General features: G+C 45.1%; 1 protein-coding gene across 1 annotated transcript in view; it reads right to left on the bottom strand.

The window, feature by feature from the left end:
- LOC140483464 (monoglyceride lipase-like) overlaps positions 1 to 18,759 on the bottom strand; it is a 71,077-nt gene that overhangs the window by 13,220 nt on the left and 39,098 nt on the right. The window contains exons 4-5 of the mRNA XM_072581660.1: positions 16,680 to 16,790; positions 10,805 to 10,894 (exon numbers count right to left, since the gene is read on the bottom strand). Coding sequence (XP_072437761.1) covers positions 10,805 to 10,894; positions 16,680 to 16,790 — 201 coding nt within the window. The remainder of the gene's footprint in view (positions 1 to 10,804; positions 10,895 to 16,679; positions 16,791 to 18,759) is intronic.

Below are 18,759 nucleotides of genomic sequence, written 5' to 3'. Positions count from 1 at the left end.
CTGATAAATGTCTGGTTGCTCACCCATTGTTTCCCACAAACACTGTCGATATGCCCCTGGACTTCACATGAAAACATGTTTGACTGCATTGACGATCGGGCAGTCCTGAACTATGTCTCATTGATTCACATCTCAAAACAGCACGGTAAGCAGGAAAAAAATTATTACCAAAAGCTATCTCCTAATGCATCACTGAGTTTTCATTTGGTCTTTTTTTAATACAAATTGGGTTACATAATGGCCTCCTTGTAATGTCCTCAAAGCTCCGTTTAACACAAAATGCGAACAGGCCCCCTCCTGCAAATCAACTTATCACCATTTCATTGTAATTTCTAAACTTGAAGGCAATACTGCACTAAATTGAGGAGTACAACAAATTACAGGTTGAAAATACATTTTCAGAATAAGTAGATCATTTTTAAAAATTACAGATTGGCCATTTATTGCCCAGAAGGCAGTTAAGAGGTACAGTTAGTAAGTTTGGAGATGAGACCAAAATTGGAGGTGTAGTGGACAGCGAAGAGGGTTACCTCAGATTACAACAGGATCTGGACCAAATGGGCCAATAGGCTGAGAGGTGGCAGATGGAGTTTAATTCAGATAAATGCAAGGTGCTGCATTTTGGGAAAGCAAATCTTAGCAGGACTTATACACTTAATGGTAAGGTCCTGGGGGGTGTTGCTGAACAAAGAGACCTTGGAGTGCAGGTTCATAGCTCCTTGAAAGTGGAGTCGCAGGTAGATAGGATAGTGAAGGAGACATTTGGTATACTTTCCTTTTTTAGTCAGAGTATTGAGTACAGGAGTTGGGAGGTCATGTTGCAGCTGTACAGGACATTGGTTAGGCTACTGTTGGAATATTGCGTGCAATTCTGGTCTCCCTCCTATCGGAAAGATGTTGTGAAACTTGAAATGGGTCAGAAAAGATTTGCAAGGATGTTGCCAGGGTTGGAGGATCTGAGCTATAGGGAGAGGCTGAACAGGCTGGGGCTGTTTTCCCTGGAGCGTCGGAGGTTGAGGGGTGACCTTATAGAGGTTTACGAAATTATGAGGAGCATGGATAGGGTAAATAGACAAAGTCTTTTCCCTTGGGTGGGGGAGTCCAGAACTAGAGGGCATAGGTTAGGGTGAGAGGGGAAAGATATAAAAGAGACCAAGGGGCAACTTTTTCATGCAGAGAGTGGTACGTGTATGGAATGAGCTGCCAGAGGATGTGGTGGAGGCTGGTACAATTGCAACAGTTAAGAGGCATTTGGATGGGTATATGAATAGGAAGAGTTTGGAGGGATATGGGCCGGATGCTGGCAGGTGGGACTAGATTGGATTGGGATATCTGGTCAGCATGGATGGGTTGGACCGAAGGGTCTGTTTCCATGCTGTACATCTCTTTGACTCTAAGAGTCAACCACATTGCTGTGGGTCTGGAGTTACATGTAGGCCTGACCAGGTAAGGATGGTAGTTTCCTTCCCTAAAGGACATTAGTGAACCAGATGGGCTTTTACAAGAATAAACAACAGATTCACGGTCATCATGAGACTCTGAATGCCAAGGTTTTATTGAATTGAAATTCCACCATGTGCTGTGGCAGGATTTGAACACAGGCCCCCAGAATACTTCCTGGCTCTCTGGATTAACAGTGCAGCAATAATATCACTGGGCCATTGCCTCCCCATGAGTAACTTGCCATTAACATAAATGTGTGAGATATTGCACTGGGTAAGACTAGTCAGGGAAATAAGTGCTAAAATGAGATGGAGGAGCAAAGGTACAAATATACAATTCATTAAAACGTTGGGCCACAGATTGGAAAGTCCATTAGAAAAAGACAAACTGAGCACTCAGTTTTATTTTGAGAAGAATAGAATTTAAAAGTGGAGAAGATTGACTGACCTCGTGTTGACGTTAGGTTACAGCATACCTTGAGTACTGTTTGTCATGTTATATAATCAGGTAAAGTCTCATTCTATCATTGACAGTGGTTTAACCAGAGAGACACTGCACCTCAGGCAAGGGCAGTTCTTCATGATAACCTCAGCTGACATGGGATTTGAGCCCACACTGTAAGCATCACTCGACATTGCAAATCAACTATCCAGCCAACTTAGCCAACCAACCCCCAACAACCCCTAACCCTACATTAAAAAGTACAACAACTCACCAAGCCTGAGAAAGGATCATTGGACCCAAAACGTTAACTCTGAATTCTCTTCACAGATGCTGCCAGACCTGCTCAGCTCTTCCAGAAAGTTCCATTTTTGTTTCTGATTTACAGCATCCGCAGCTCTTTTGGCTTTTAACTCATCAAGCCTCCTCAGATAGCACCTTCCGAACCTGTGACCTCTACCATCTAGAAGGACAGGGGCAGCAGATACATGGGAATACCACCCCCTGCAAGTTCCTCTCCAAGCCACTCACCACCCTGACTTGGAAAATACTCTCTCCCTCTCTCTCTCCCCCTCTCTCTCTCTCCCCCTCTCTCTCTCCCCCCTCCCCTTCCCTCTCCCTCCCCCTCTCTCCCCCTCCCTCTCTCTCCCTCCCCCTCCCTCCCCCCCTCTCCCCCTCTGTCTCTCTCTCTCACTCTCTCTCTCTCTCTCTCTCTCTCCCCCCTCTCTCCCCCTCTCCCTCTCCCCCTCCCTCTCCCCCTCTCTCTCTCTCCCCCTCTCTCTCTCTCCCTTCTCTCTCTCCCTCTCTCCCCCCCTCCCCCTCTCTCCCCCTCTCCCTCTCCCCCTCCCTCTCTCTCTCCCTCTCTCTCTTGGACCCACTGTCGCTGGGTCAGAATCCGGGAATCTCTCCCTAAGGCTATTATGAGTCAAGTACAGCACAAGGTCAGAAGTCACATGAAACAAGGTTATAGTCCAAAAGGTTTATTTGAAATCACAAGCTTTCATAGCGCTGCCCCTTCCTTAAGTCCTTTACTTCACCCTGACAAAGGAGCAGCGCTCTGAAAGCCTATAATTTCCAATAAGCCTGTCGGACTATAACCTGATGTCGTGTGACTTCTGACTTTGTCCATCCCAGTCCAACACCAGCATCTTCACATCATGGCTACAGCACGTGGACTGCAGCGGTTCAAGAAGGCAGCTCACCACCACCTTCTCGAGGGGCAACTAGAAACGGCAAATGTTAATGGTCCAGCACTGAGCTGGGTGGAGAATACATTTACTCAGATAGCACCAGAAACGCAAAGCTAGGTCAATCATGACTGAGTTAGTAGATCATAATTTTAAAATTGTCCAAAGCAAATGGTAAAATTCAGAAAAAATGGTTTTACCTGGAAAGCAGTAAGAATGTGGAATGCAGGAGTGACATAGTTTAGATGCATTTCAGAGCAAGGTGATTAAACACCAAAAGGGTGCTGTAGCTAAATAAGAAACAATGAGAATGGAGCAGAAGCACTCGCTTTTTTTTATAATCCCAGCTGATGGTATTACAGCATAAATCAGATCCCAGAATGAAATTTGACTTATCTGAGGAAGATTTTAAAATTTAAAGTAATATGTCAGTTATTCACTGAAATGTAGTCACACAAGGCTAGAGATTATAGAGTCATAAAGATGTACAGCATGGAAACAGACCCTTTGGTCCAATACTTACATGCCAACCAGATATCCCAACCTAATCTAGTCCCACCTGCCAACACCCAGCCCATATTCCTCCAAACCCTTCCTATTTATGTACCCATCCAGATGCCTTTTAAAGTCACAATTGTACCAGCCTCCACCACTTCCTCTGGCAGCTCATTCCATACCACTCTCTACATGAAAAGGTTGTCCCTCAGGTCTCTTTTATATCTTTCCCCTCTCACCATAAACCTATGCCCTCTAGTCCTGGACTCCCCCCACACCAGGGAAAAGACTTTGTCTATCTTATCCATGCCCCTCATGATTTTATAAATCTCTAGAAGGTCACCTCTCAGCCTCCGACGCCCAGGGAAAACAGCCCGAGCCTATTCAACCTCTCCCTGTAGCTCAAATCCTCCAATCCTGGCAACATCTTTGTAAATCTTTTCTGAACCCTTTCAAGTTTCACAACATCTTTCTGATAGGAAGGAGACCAGAATTGAATGCAATATTTCAACAGTGGCCTAACCAATGTCCTGTACAGCCACAACATGACCTCCCAACTCCTGTACTCATTTTCTTTAAATACAGAACAAAAACTTTACTAACAAGAGTGAAAAAAACAAGCTATTTGAAAACAGAACACAGTTTGAAAGATCTTAAAATACACAGCAAAACAGCCTCATCTGCTTTCCCAACATCTGTTGCAGTCTCAAATCCACGGAAATTGCACTCTACCTAAAATTTGGATAAATCTGACCTATGCCAGATCTTTCCTGTGAGCTGCCACAGTATTTGACAAAACTGAAAGACTAGACTTTCACAGCTTCTAATAACCTGCAGACTTCTAACCAAACACTTCTGAACTGGAAGCGGCATAAACTAAACATTTTTACTGATGGAACCATGCTTTCCCTGAACTGTACTCAGCCTTTTCTAGGAAAGAAACTAATTTTGCTTCTTGTCTTCATCAGATCTCCTTTGAACTGCCCTAAACCTTTTAAGATCATAATCAGTAAGCTTTGCACAGTAAGGAAGGAACAATCACATCCAGAGTGTGACACAGCCCCAGTGAGGATATAGTTCAGGGGAGATTTGGGGCAACATGTAAATTCAATGCAGAGGGGAAGAGGTACTGTTTCCTTGCTTTTCTTTGGCTTATAATTTGTCAGGTTTTTATTAACAGAATAAATTAAAGCCCAGCATCAGGGCCCAGCACAAAAGAATTACATCATAGGCAGACCTTAAGTTCATTGGTTGGTGTTTGCTACTAATTTGAATATCTATGATAGGTTTTTTTCAGACTGAAGTTAAATAGGAGGGATATATTTACAAGCGGCAAACTAAAAGACCAGTACATTTTTTTCAAAAAATGTCTAATTAAGGACTAAGTAATTAAAACAGAAATACCAGGCCAGGTGATGTGTTGTAACTGCAGTAAGTGGGAGTTGGTGGACTGCTTTGTGGTTCACAGGGACCCCACCTGTAGCAAGTGTCAGTTGCTTGAGGAACTCTGGCTCAGAATTGATGAGCTGGTGTCTGAGCTTTAAACATCACGGAGGGGGGAGAGTTACCTGGATGCCACGTTTCAGGGGTTAGTCACATTGCTTAGATTAACTACCTTGAATTCAGTCAGAGTACATTCAGGAGAGTGTGATTTTGAGTGAAGCAGGTAGAGAGATCCAGGAGGTGCTGCTGAATGAACCTCAGCCCTTGAGTTGGTCTAACAGGTTTGAGATTCTTGCCCCCTGTGGGTTGAGAACAGGGGCTATAGGGAGGATGAGCAAACAGACCATAGCATCATGGTACAGGGAGCCACTCAAAACGGGGGAGTAAAGAGAAATGGAGTTCAACTGGGGATAGTAGAGTCAGGGAATAGACACTGGTCTCTGTGTCCAGGATCGAGACTGCCGAAAGCTGTGTTGTCTGCCTGGTGCCTGGGTTCAGGATACCTCATCTGGGACTTGGAGTGGGAGGGGAAAGATCCAGTTGTTATGGTCCACATAGGTATCAACAGTATAGACAGAAACAGGAAAGTGGTTCTGCTGAGGGAATATGAGCAGCTCGGGCCTAAATGAGAAAGCAGAACCAAAAAGGTAATAATCTCCCGATTATCACCACAAGCTCATTGGCACAGGGTCAACAAGATCAAAGAAGTAAATGCGTGGCTCAGAGATTGATTTGGGACAAACGTGGTCGAATTCACGGGACATTGGCATTGGTACAGGGGAAGGAAGGAGCTGTTCCAATTGTACAGACTCCAGCTGAATCACACTGGGACCAGACTCCTAGCAAATTGCATAACCAGGGCAGTGGATAGGACTTCAAACTAAATAGTGGAATGATGGGTACAGTTGTATGGAAAAATTATGGAAGAAGTTAAAGGAAGGGTGCTCATTAGCTGTTATTAAAGTTTCAAGAACAAGTAATATGACAGAGAGTATGGAAAGGGTCATGAATTTAACTTCAGGCAATTCAGATAAGGGGACAACAATGACACGGGGGCAGTCAACACAGGACATAAATACTTTTAAAAATACATTTAAATACACACAGTATACACAACAAGATAAATGAGCTTGTACACAGAATGAAACTGGTGTTTATGATGTTGTGAGTATCACAGAGATGTGGTTGCAAGGGGCTCAGGGCTGAGAATGACATAGCCAAATGCAGACATCCTATTGAAAGGACAGGCAGATGGACAGAGGGGGTGTGACTGACTTATTAGTAAGAAATGAAATTAAGTTGAGAGCAAGAAGTGATATAGAGTCAGAAGGCAAAGAATCTGTGTGGGTAGAGTTGAGAAACCATAAAGGAAACAAGACCCTGATGGGAGTTATGTACAGACGGCCGAGCAGTAGTCAGGATGTGGGGGAAAAAAAATCAGGAGATAGCAAAGTCATGTCAGAAAGGCACAATTATATTAATCATGGGGAAGTCAACATGGAGGTGGATGGGGAAAATCAGGCATGTAGTGGATCCCAAGAAAATGAATTTCTGAAATGTCTATAAGATGGTCACTTGGAGCAGATTGTGATAGATCCCATGAGGCAAGTCTGGATTTGGTGACATGTCACGAAGCAGACTTGTTAGGGAGCTGAAGGTGAAGGAGTCGCTAGGAGGCAGTGACCAAATCAGGATAGAATCACCCTGCAGTTTGAGAGGGAGAAGCTGGAACCAGATGTAACAGCATTAAAATTGAGTAAAGGGAACTACAAAGAGATAAAGGAGGGGCACGCTGGAGTTGATTGGAATGGGAGCCCAGCAGGGAAGATGGTAGAGCAGTAATAGCAGGAGTTTCTGGGGGTAATTCAGGAGACACAGCAGAAACTCATTCCAAGGAAGAAGACACGTAGTAATGGAGGGATGAGGCAACCACAGCTGACAAGGGAAGTCAGAGACAGCATAAAACCAAAAGAGGAAGCATACAATGTGATGAAGATTAGTGAGAAGACAGGGGATTGGGAAGCCTTTAAAACCTAGCAGAGTACAATTGAAAAAGCAATAAGGGGGCAGAAGATGAAATATGAGGGTAAGCTAGCTGGTAATATAAATGATGATTACAAGATTGTTTTTAGATATCAAGAAGGTAGGAAAGGGGCAGGAGTGGACATTGGAAATAAAATGAGGCTGGAAAAGTAGAATGGGGAACAAAGACATGGCCGAGGAACTGAATAGGTAGTTTGCATCAGTCTTCACAGTGGAAAACACCAGCAGCTGTGGAACTTGAAGAGTCAGGGAGCAGAGGTGGGTTTAGTGGCCATCACTAAGGAGAAGGTGCTGGGGAAGCTGGAAGGTCTGAAGGTGGATAACTCTCCTGGACCAGATGGACTACACCCCAGACTTTAGACAGTGATAGCTGAGGAGTTATTGGAGTTTTTGGTGGTGATCTTTCAGGAATCTCTGGAGTCAGGGAGGTTCTTAGAGGACTAGAAAATGACTAAGGGAGGGATACAGAAGACAGGAAACCATAGGCCAGTTAGCCTGACCTTGGTCTTTGGTGAGGTTTTAAGAGTCCGTTATTAAGGATGAAACTGCAGAGTAGTTGGAAGTGCAAGGTTAAATGGGGCTGAGTCAGCACGGCTTTGTCAAGGGGAGGTCATGCCTGACAAATCTGTTAGAATTCTTTGAGGAGGTAATGAGCAAGTTAGACACAGGAAAGATGGTGGATGTGATCTATTTGGATTTCCAGAAGGCCTTTGACAAGGTGCCACACAGGAGGCTGCTAAATAAAAGGCGATGGTGTTAGGGGAAAGGTGCTGGCGCGGATAGAGGACTGACTGACTGGCAGAAGGCCGAGAGTGGGGATAAAGGGGTCATTTTCAGGAAGGCATCCGAAGAGTAGTGGAGTTCCACAGGGGTCAATGTTGGGACAACTGTTCATGTTATACATTAATGATCTGGACAAAGAAACTGAGAGCATTGTTGCTAAGTTTCCAAATGACACAAAGATAGGTGGAGGGACAGGTAGTGTTGAGGAAGTGGGAGGCTGCAGAAGGACTTGGACAGGCTAGGAGAGTGGGCAAAGAAGTGGCAGATGGAACACCATGCGGGAAAGCGTGAGGTTCTATACTTTGTGTATAGAATAGAGGACTATTTTCTAAATGGGGAAAGGTTTCAGGAATCTGAAGCACAAAGGCACTCGGGAATCCTAGCTTGTGATTCTCTTAAGGTGCAGGTTCAGTTGTCATTTAGGAAGGCAAGAGCAATGTTGATATTCATTTCAAGAGGGCTAGAATACAAGAGCAGAGGCTGTATAAGGCTGTGGTCAGATTGCATTTGGAATATTGGGAGCAGTTTTGGTCTCCATTTCTAAGGAAGGATGTGCTGACAACGGAGAGAGTCCTGAGGAGGTTTACAATGATACTCCTATAGCTGAGGACTCAGGGTCTGTACTCGATAGAGTTTAGAAGGATGAGGGGGGGGATCTGATTGAAACTTATAGAATACTGAGAGGTCTGGATAGAGTGGACGTGGAGAAGATGTTTCCACCAGCAGGAGAGACTAGGAGCTGAGGGTACAGTCTCAGAATGAAGGGGTGGCCCTTTAGAATTGAGATAAAGAGGAATTTCTTCAACCAGAGTAAGGTGATTCCATAGAACTCATTGCTGCAGAGGGCTGTGGAGGCCAAGTCATTGAGTGTATTTAAGACAGAGATAGATAGGTTTCTGATTAGTGAGGGGATCAAGGGTAAAGGGGAGAGGTCAGGTGAATGGGGTTGACAAACATATCAGCCGTGATCAAGTGACGGAACAGTCTTGATGGGCCGAATGGCTTAAATGTGCTCCTATATTTTATAGTCTTATGGTCATGTTTGCAAAACTAAAGTCAAGCCTTGATTGTCCTGAAACAAAATAAGTCTTCAATGTTTAATCTATCATTCACAAACCACAATGGTGAATGTTTCTATAAATTCTCCCAAACGCCCCTGCTGTCTAACACATACTGGATTAGTCACGGTTTTGGAAGAACTGTCCGACTTAGCTATTTTTAGAAAAGTTACCATATATGGCACTATTTTAAAATACAAACTCTGAAGACGATATTGATATGTATAAACCATACATACCTTTCATTACCTGGGGGCCATTTGAGCTGAACAGCCTGTCTCTTTAGGGCAGATTTTAAGCAATTGAAAATAATTCTCTGTTAAACTGGACAACGTTTTGACAAAAACTCCAGCAGAAGTGCCCACAAAATGAAATATTAAACTTAAGATAAAAGACAAATAGAATAACGGTGGAAAATCTTTGCCGAGACTGTGAAAATATTCTGTCAAGAGTGCGGTGCTGGAAAGGCACAACAGGTCAGGCAGCATCCGAGGAGCAGGAGAGTCGATGTTTCATGCTCTTCATCAGGAATGAGGCGTGTGGGTCGGGGCTGAGAGATAAATGGGAGGGGGGGGGTGGGGTTTGGGGGAAGATAGCTCAGAAAGCGATAGGTGGATGAAGGTGAGGGAGAAGGTGATAGGTCAGAGGGATGGACGGGTCCGGAGAGCTGTGCCGAGTTGGAGGCTTGGGACTGGGATAATGTGGTGTGGAGGGGAAATGAAGAAGCTGTTGAAATCCACATTTATCCCGTGTGGTTGCAGGGTCCCAAGGCAGAATATGAGGCGTTCCTCCTCCAGGTATCGGGTGGTAACAGTTTGGTGGTGGAGGAGGCCCAGGACCTGCATGTCCTTAGGGAGGGGAAATTGAAGTGTTCAGCCATGGGGCGGTGGGGTTGGTGGGTGCGGGTGACCCAGAGATGTTCTCTGAAATGATCCGCAAGAAGGTGTCCTGCCTCCCTGCTAATGAATTCCAATGTTCCTTAGCTAGAGAATCAATTACGATGATTAAGTTTGTGAAGTTAGACAATTTGGAATCAAGACAAGGAGTCTGAGATTAAAAAGGTCAGGACTCTTTCATTGCTAATAGGACCATCAATTGTTGCTCAGCCCTATGTGTCCTGAACTTCCTGGGCCATTTCAGAGGTTGAGATTAGAGTGGTACTGGAAAAGCACAGCAGGTCAGGTAGCATCCGAGGAGCAGGAAGATTGACATTTTGCGCAAAAGCCCTTCATCGGGAATGAGCTTCAATGCTCCTCGGATGCTGCCTGACCTGCCGTGCTTTTCCAGCACCACTCTGATCTTGACTCTAATCTCCAGCATCTGCAGTACCTACCTCCGCCTAGTTCATTTCAGGGGTTGGACAAGCGTCACCCACAATGCTGTGGGCCAGGAGTAGCATGTAGGCCAGGCTGTATAAGGATGGAAGGTTTCTCTTCCTAAAGCGCATTAGTGAACCTAAATGGGTTTTATGAAATATAGTGATAGCTTCATGGTCACTAACACCACGACTACCTTTCAATTTATGACTCTTATGAGATTGGAATCATTCTGTCTAGAGCATTAGCCTGAGCCTTCTGGGTTACTAACTCAGTCGCACTACCAGGACACCACCTCTCAACACTTGTGACAGCCAATACAAATGGTGGCGAAGGCTGAATGGCCTACTGCTATTTCCAAATTTGCTTTGGAAGTAACTTGGCAGGTTTTGCTCAATCAAAGTGCTACGTCAATCCAAAGCATTAATTTTGGAAGAAATTGCACCTCTGCTTAATAGACCCATGGAGTAAGGGAATAAGAAGGTCAAGTGCTTTGTGCGACTGGAGAGTTAGTGAACTCACCACAATCTACACATAAAATCCGTTAAATTCTTCATTCAACTGCGAGAAAAGAAATAAGTCACTGCAATCCCACCTCTTTCTGTGATCTTGAGAGCCAACGAGGGTCCACGTATCCCAAGGTTAGATTTGGCGTCAAGTGATACAGCACTTTGGCAAAAAACATCTGCAACAGAGACAAGAAAACAAGCCCAAGTCAACCCACAGCTTTGTTTGGATCCACAACTTTACCCAGTTATAGGAGGGATTACTGCACATTGCAGCAACTACGATGAGAGATTCGATACTCTGGTGTGAAGGCTATTTTCAGAATCACGGAATTGCTACGGCACAGAAGCAGTCCAGTTGGCCCATTGTTCCTGCACTGGTTCTGTTACCTCCTGCTTTCTCCCCATATCCTACACACCTTTTCTATCAAATTAATCAATAAAAGCCCCTTTTGAACGTCTCAGTTGAAATTGCCTCCCCCACATTTCCATGCAGAGTACTCCACTTTTGGGCCCCATACCTCAGGAAGGATGCACTGGCTCTTGAGTGGGTCCAGAGAAGGTTCACGAGAATGGTCCCAGGAATGAAAGGCTTAACATATGAGGAATATTTGAGGACCCTGGGTCCATACTCGATGGAGTTTAGAAGGATGAGGAGGGAATCTAACCGAAACTTACAAAATACTGAGAGGCCTGGGTAGAGTGGACTTGAGAAGATGCTTCTATTAACAAGAGAGATTGGACCTAAGGGCACAGCCTGAGAGTAAAGGGAAGACCCTTTAGAACAGAGATGAAGAGAAATCTGTTCAGCCTGAGAGTGGGGAATCGATGGAATTCACTGCCACAGAAGGCTGTGGAGGCCAATCATTGAGTATATTTAAGTTGGAAATAGTCATGTTTTTGATCATCAAGTGGATTAAGGGTTATGGGGAGAAAGCAAGAGAATAGATTTGAGAAACATACCAGCCATGATTGAGTGGCGGAGAGGTTTCGATGGGCCGAATGGCCTAATATCTGCTCCTAAGTCTTATGGTCTTATGGCCCAGACCCTAACTACTTGAACATAGAACATAGAACATTACAGTGCAGTACAGGCCCTTCGGCCCTCGATGTTGCGCCGACCTGTCATACCAATCTGAAGCCCATCTAACCTACACTATTCCATGTAGGTCCATATGCTTGTCCAATGACGACTTAAATGTACTTAAAGTTGACGAATCTACTACCGTTGCAGGCAAAGCATTCCATACCCTTACTACTCTCTGAGTAAAGAAACTACCTCTGACATCTGTCTTAAATCTATCACCCCTCAATTTAAAGCTATGCCCCCTCGTGCTCGCCGTCACCATTTTTGGAAAAAGGCTTTCCCAGTCCACCCTATCTAACCCTCTGATTATCTTTTATGTCTCTATTAAGTCACCTCTCAACCTTCTTCTCTCTAACTACTTGCTGGGCGAAAAAGTTCTTCCTTCCATCACCCTTGCTTCTTTTGCTGATCACTTTAAATCTACACCCTTCCATTTTTTTGTTCCTTTTACGAGTTAGAACAGTTTCTCCCTATCTACTCTGTCCAACCCGCTCATGATCTTCAAACCCTCTGTCCAATCTCCTCTCAGCTTCTTCTCTCCAAAGAGGTCAGTCTCAACTTCTCCAATCTATCCTTTCTCACTTGAAAGGGGTTAATGTTGATGAGTCCACCCAAGATGATTACACCATAAGGACTTGGCCAGATAAAGGAGCTCAAAGAAGATAGATCTATTATCTTGGTCACCTCACAGTCTCAGCCGCAGCCTCTATTATACCAAGGTAACTTCTACCTAATTGTTAAAGGGCAATAAATTACATTTTTTTTTAGATAAAAGCCTTTTCTTGTAAGACAAGTAGTTTTCCACTACCACAGTATCTCATGCAACACAACAGCAGTGGTGGCCATCACTGGTGAGGATTTATTGTATAAGCACCACTAACACCCATGGGATTCTCTATCCACTAGAATGAAAGCTCATGGATTGATCCAAGATTCCATAGCCAATTCCTGAAACAAATTTGCTTTTGGGAACAGAGGAGTCTCAGGGAAAGCAAACTCAGAGAAGGGACAAGTTATATTGCAGATACTTGTTTGAGATGTAAGGTCCCATACAGGGGCAGCATGGTGGCACAGCAGTTAGCACTGATGCCTCACAGCGCCAGAGACCCGGGTTCAATTCCCACCTCAGGCCACCGTCTGTGTGGAAGTTTGCACATTCTCCCTATGTCTGTGTGGGTTTCTTCCGGGTGCTCCGGTTTCCTCCCACAGTCCAAAAATGTGCAGGTTAGGTGAATTGGCCATGCTAAATTGCCTGTAGTGTTAGGTGAAGGGGTAAATGTAGGGGAATGGGTCTGGGTGGGTTGGTCTTTGGAGGGTCGGTGTGGACTTGTTGGGCCGAAGGGCCTATTTCCACACTGTACGTAATCTAATAAAAATAGGAGCAAAAATGGACCATTCAGCCTCTCTCGTCTGCTCCGCTGATCTGTCTGTGTTTCAAATTCAATGCTCCCATCATTCCCTGACAGCCATTGACCTGTTGACCTTTGCCTTCAATAACCCACCATCATCACCACCTCCTGAGGCATGCAGTTGTAAAGTTGAGAACCCTCCGAATTCTTAAACAACGCCCCCTACAGCTGGACTCACCCACCAACAGGAAACATGGCCGCCCTTGTTAAGACTATTCGGTATTTTATGTTTCAACCAAGTCACCCCATACCTTTACAGTTGTAAGGGTGAGTGGGGGTGTGGTGCGGGCTGATGTGGTGAGAAACCAGGGCAGATTGGAAAGCTGCCAAGACCATGGGTCTTATTCCGTTCCAAATAGGAATTTATATTGTGTATGAGAGGTCAGCCTGAGTGGCCTATGACTTTCCTTCAAGGACAAACTAACTAAAGGTGAATGAAAAGGAGAAATGTTGGAATTACTGAGCATCCTGCTCTCACTCTGAACTGGAAACTGCACTTGACTTGTCTGCCTGTTTTTATTTTAGATTTTCAGGTCTCTCAGTTTGGACTGTAATTCCCCGCTCCAGTAACCCTCTCTGGGTCCAGTACCAAAAGAACTTCTGCTTATCCCTGTAGTGGCTCTGCATTGATCTTTAATCATATGCCTTTTTATCTAGTTTGGACACTAACGTCTGTATTTGGTGCTCAATTAGAACTCGTTCATCATGAAGCATGGGATTGATTTTTTTCTTATTTTGATTTGATTTATTATTGTCACATGTACCGAGATACAGTGAAAAGTATTTTTTTGCAAACTAACAAAACAAGTCATACCTTACATAAGTACAAAGTTAAAAATCACACAACACCAGGTTATAGTCCAATAGGTTTGTTTGGAAGCACTGGTGTTCGGAGTGCCGCTCCTTCATCCACACAACCACCTGATGAAGGAGCAACGCCTCAAAAGCTAAAGCTTCCAAATAAACCTGTTGGATTCCGGATGTAAGTTTGCTCATGAAGCTGGAAGGTTCATTTTCAGACGTCCTCAAAACTCGTTAAAACCTGGTGGACTATAACCTGGTGTTGTGTGATTTTTAACTTTGTCCACCCCAGTCCAACACTGGCACCTCCAAGCCATTACTTAAGTACACCAGGGGTAATAGAACCAAATGCAGAACTTAGTGTTACAGCTACAGAGGAGACAGAGGTAAAGCCTTTGCGTTTACAATGTTTGTGCAGTGATATACCTGTCCTGTATTTGGCAAATTCTCTGGTTGGGCAATATCCCAGGCTGAAGGATGTGGGTTGGGAGGGACAACCTATACTTGGCCTCAGTGCTAACAGAAGTGGACTTGCTTTTCAATGGAGAAGGGGAAAGAGCAAAGCTTCAATGGCGATTGACAAAGTCCACACAGATACATTGATCCAATTGCTGCAGCTTCATGTATTTAAAGTTAGAAAGTTCAGGGGGCGAAGGGCTGGATTTCACCCTCTAAAGGGACCAACTTTCCCTGTTTTTACACTATCTGTTCAGGTAGGACCTAGGCTTCATGGCTCAGAGGTAGGGAAAGAACCCTTTTGCCCATTTGTATTAAAAGTGTGTGTATGTGTTTGGGGGGGTAGAGGTGATGAAATCACAACCCCTACTAGAGAGATGACTCGGTTCACTCTCTGGATGTTTACAATCTCTCATGCCAATTGGAAGAGGAATTTCCTCCCAGCACGCTGACCCACATTTCTCCCTCAAACATGACCCTGGCTCTAATTTATTTGACTCTTTGCGATTATTAATGAAGGCCACGGCCCTAACTAACAGATGGAAGGCATTATTGCTCACTCATGAGAGCCACTAATGTTTTTACTCATTCATGGGAGGTGGGTGTCACTAGCTAGGCCAGCATTTATTGCCCATCCCAAATTGCCCAGACGGCAGTTAAGAGTCACCCACATTGCTATGGGTCTGGAGTCACACGTAGGCCAGACCAGGTAAGGATGGCAGTTTCCTTCCCTGAAGGACATTAGGGATCCAGTTGGGTTTTTCCCAAAAATCGGCAATGGATTCATTGTCATCATTAGACTTTTAATTCAAGATATTTATTGAATTTAAATTCTACCATCTGCCGTGGCGGGATTTGAACCCAGGTCCACAGAACATTGCCTGGGGTGGGGGGGGGGGGGGGGAATGGAGACTTACCAAATTAATTAATCATTAAATTTCCACATGAAATAATTCAAATTATTTCATGTGGAAATAATTTGCTAGCGAATCCAAGAGTGGAGATCCATAATTCAGACAGCGACAGTTCAAATCCCACGGTGACAGTCTGAAAGTTGCAATTTGTAGTTTCAAGGTGCAGACATCCTTGGCCAGGCTGGGGGGGGATTCCCTACAGTGTGGAAACAGGCCATTTGGCCCATCAAGTCCACAGCAACCCACCCAGACCCATTTCTCTCTATGGGTAATTTAGCAACACCAATTCACCTGACCTGCACATCTTTACATTGTGGGAGGAAGACAGATCACCCAGAGGAGACCCACACAGTCACAGGGAGAGTGTGCGAACTCCACACAGACAGGTGCCTGAGGCTGGAATTGAACCCAGATCCCTGGTGCTGTGAGGTAGTAATGTCTCCGGGATGACCTGGGATGGTCTCTGAATGGACTGAAAAGGACACAAAGCCTTACCTGGGCTTCATCGAGGGTTCGGACAGGGCTTAAGGTAAAAAGAAAAATTGATTCCTTGCTTTCCCTATGGGCCTCTTTAATAACCATGCAGCGGCCTTCATAGTAGCTTGCTCTCAGAGAGCTCTGCTTTGGTCTCAGACACTTAGAATCCCTACAGTGTGGAAACAGGCCCTTTGGCCCAACCAGTCCACACTGACCCTTCAAAGAGTAACTCACCTAGACCCATTCCCCTACATTTACCCCTGAGTGATGCTCCTAACCTACACACCGCTGAACACTACGGGCATTTTAGCACAGCCAATTCACCTAACCTACACATCTTTGGACTGTGGGAGGAAACCAGAGCACCTGGAGGAACATGCAAACTCCACACAGACAGTCACCCAAGGCTGGAATTGAACCTGGGACCCTGGTGCTGTGAGGCAACAGTGCTAACCACTGAGCCACCGTGCCACCCGGGCACTTGGCTGGTAGCTTGAATTAAATTACCATTGACTGGACTGACCCCTGGGGGAAAAGAGAGGAATTCACATCCATTCCATCTGACTCCTACATGCTCTTAGAGACCAGATCCTCCTGGATTCCCAAACATTGAATCCCACCAATAATCTGGACTTTCCTTGGAAATGGGGATTGACTGTAAGAGCTGAAGTAGGCCATTCAGCCCCAACAGGCCTGCTCTGCCATTCAACAACATAATGGTTAGAAGTTGATGTAAAGAGTTTTGAGGGGGAGGGGTGGACAGTGGAGGGAAGGGGGGAGGTGGTGATAGGATGGGATTCCTTCCATGTTTTTCTGTTACCCTCGTTGGTGTTGCTGACTCAGGGTTCAATATAACCAGCGGCGCGATAAAAATCACCCCAGCGATGTACTTCTGTCTCTCGTTTGCGACAGAGATTGCGATGGTCCCGCCCTGAAATGCAAGAGGAGGCAGAATTACAACAACAACTCCATTTGGCAAAGTTACCACAGTAACTCACTCGGTGCAGGTGCTACCCAATGCAGTCGGAGTCCACACAACTGGTGAAGTGCCCGGCTCTGGTTCCTAGCCTGTACTGGGACAACCTTCACCAAGACGGTTGGGGGGGAATGGGATTTATTCACCTTACTGGCTGTGAAAAAGGGGCAAGAGAGCATCAGGAGCCATTTTCACACCCCGCCCAGTTATCCTCTCACCATAGCAACAACACGCATTCACTTAGCACCTTTAATGCCTTGTTTTTATGTCACTGGCTGAGCCAACATTTATTGCCTTAATTGCCCTTGTGATGGGCTGCCTTCTTGAGCTGTTGTAGTTCTTTCAGGTGTAGGGCCACTCACAATAAATGTTGGGAAGGATCTTGACCCTGAAGGAACGGCGATATATTTCCAAGCCAGGATGATGAGTGGATTGGAGGAGCAATTGTAAGAGGGGGTGGTGTTCCCATGTATCTGCTGCCCTTGTCCTTCTCGATGGAAGTGGTTATGGGTTTGGAAGGTGCTGTCTGAGGATCTTTAGTGAATTTCTGCAGGGCATCTTATAAATAGTAACACGCTGCTGCTACTGAGCATCGGTGGTGGAGGGAGTGGATGTTTCTGGATGTGATGCCAATCAAATATGCTGCTTTGCCCTGGATGGTGTCAAGCTTCTTGAGTGTTGTTATGGTAAATGTAACAAACTGTCCCAAAACAGCTTGGTCTAATTAAACCTGGCAGGAGCATTATCAGATACAATTTGATTGATAGGTGTGTGAGGGCACAGTATTGGATATTAGGATTTGGGTTTCAGGGTGGGTCAGAGGGACTGTGCTGCACTGAACGTGACTGGTTGATATCGCCATGGGTTGACATTCTTTCAGACTGAATGATCATTTTGGTGTTGGCAATATGGTGTGCAGATTTCTCCATTAATGGCTGTTGAGACCTCTCTTGCATGTTGGAGATACTCTGGTTTAGACAATCGTGCCGGAATATTCCCACTGTTTTCCCAGCCTAGCCAAAATAATGCTGGGGGGACTGAAGCCAGAGGTGCTGCCCCTGAGCCCAGCACCCACCATTTCTGTCGTGGTTGCGGAAGGGTTTGGGATTCCAGTTGAACTTTGGACATTCCTGTTACTTGGAAAGAAATCTATCATCCTTACCTAGTTGACATGTGACTTCAGACCTACAGCGATCTGGTTGGTTCTCAACGACCCCTTGAAATGGCGTGGCAAACCACTCAGTTGGATAAAAATCTTACGAGGGCTCAACAAAGTAACGAAATAGGACAGACTGCATGGCATCGACTGAAACACGTGGACTGCAGCAGTTCAAGAAGGCAGCTCACCTCCACCTTCTGGAGGACAACTAGGGACGGGCAATAAATGCTGACCCAGCCAGTGTTTCATGAAGGTGGTTTACATAGAACATAGAACGTTACAGTGCAGTACAGGCCCTTCAGCCCTCGATGTTGCACCGACCTGTGGAACCAATCTGAAGCCCATCTAATTGACACAATTCCATTTTCATCAATATGTTTATCCAATTACCATTGAAAAGCCCTTAAAGTTAGTGAGCCTATAACTGTTGCAGGCAGGCCATGCCACCTCCCTACTACTCTCTGAGTAAAGAAACTCCCTCTGACATCTGTCCTATATCTATCACCCCTCAATTTAAAGCTGTGCCCCCTCATGCTCGCTGTCACCATCTGAGGAAAAAGGCTCTCACTGTCCACCCTATCTAACCCTCTGATTATCTTGTATGTCTCAATTTGTTATGACTCAGTGCAGTATCACCCTTATCATGCCCCATCATTCACAGAGACGTCACAAAAGATAAAGATTTCTATAATAACTCAACATTCCTCAAATGTTAGACCCAGGTTGAAAGAAAGTTGAACAAGAATAGTGACAAGTAATTTAGCT

Source organism: Chiloscyllium punctatum, chromosome 12, assembly GCF_047496795.1.
Source record: "Chiloscyllium punctatum isolate Juve2018m chromosome 12, sChiPun1.3, whole genome shotgun sequence".
NCBI lineage: Eukaryota > Metazoa > Chordata > Chondrichthyes > Orectolobiformes > Hemiscylliidae > Chiloscyllium > Chiloscyllium punctatum.
The sequence above is the reverse complement of the archived record's forward strand: the minus strand, read 5'-3'. Positions and strand labels throughout refer to the sequence as shown.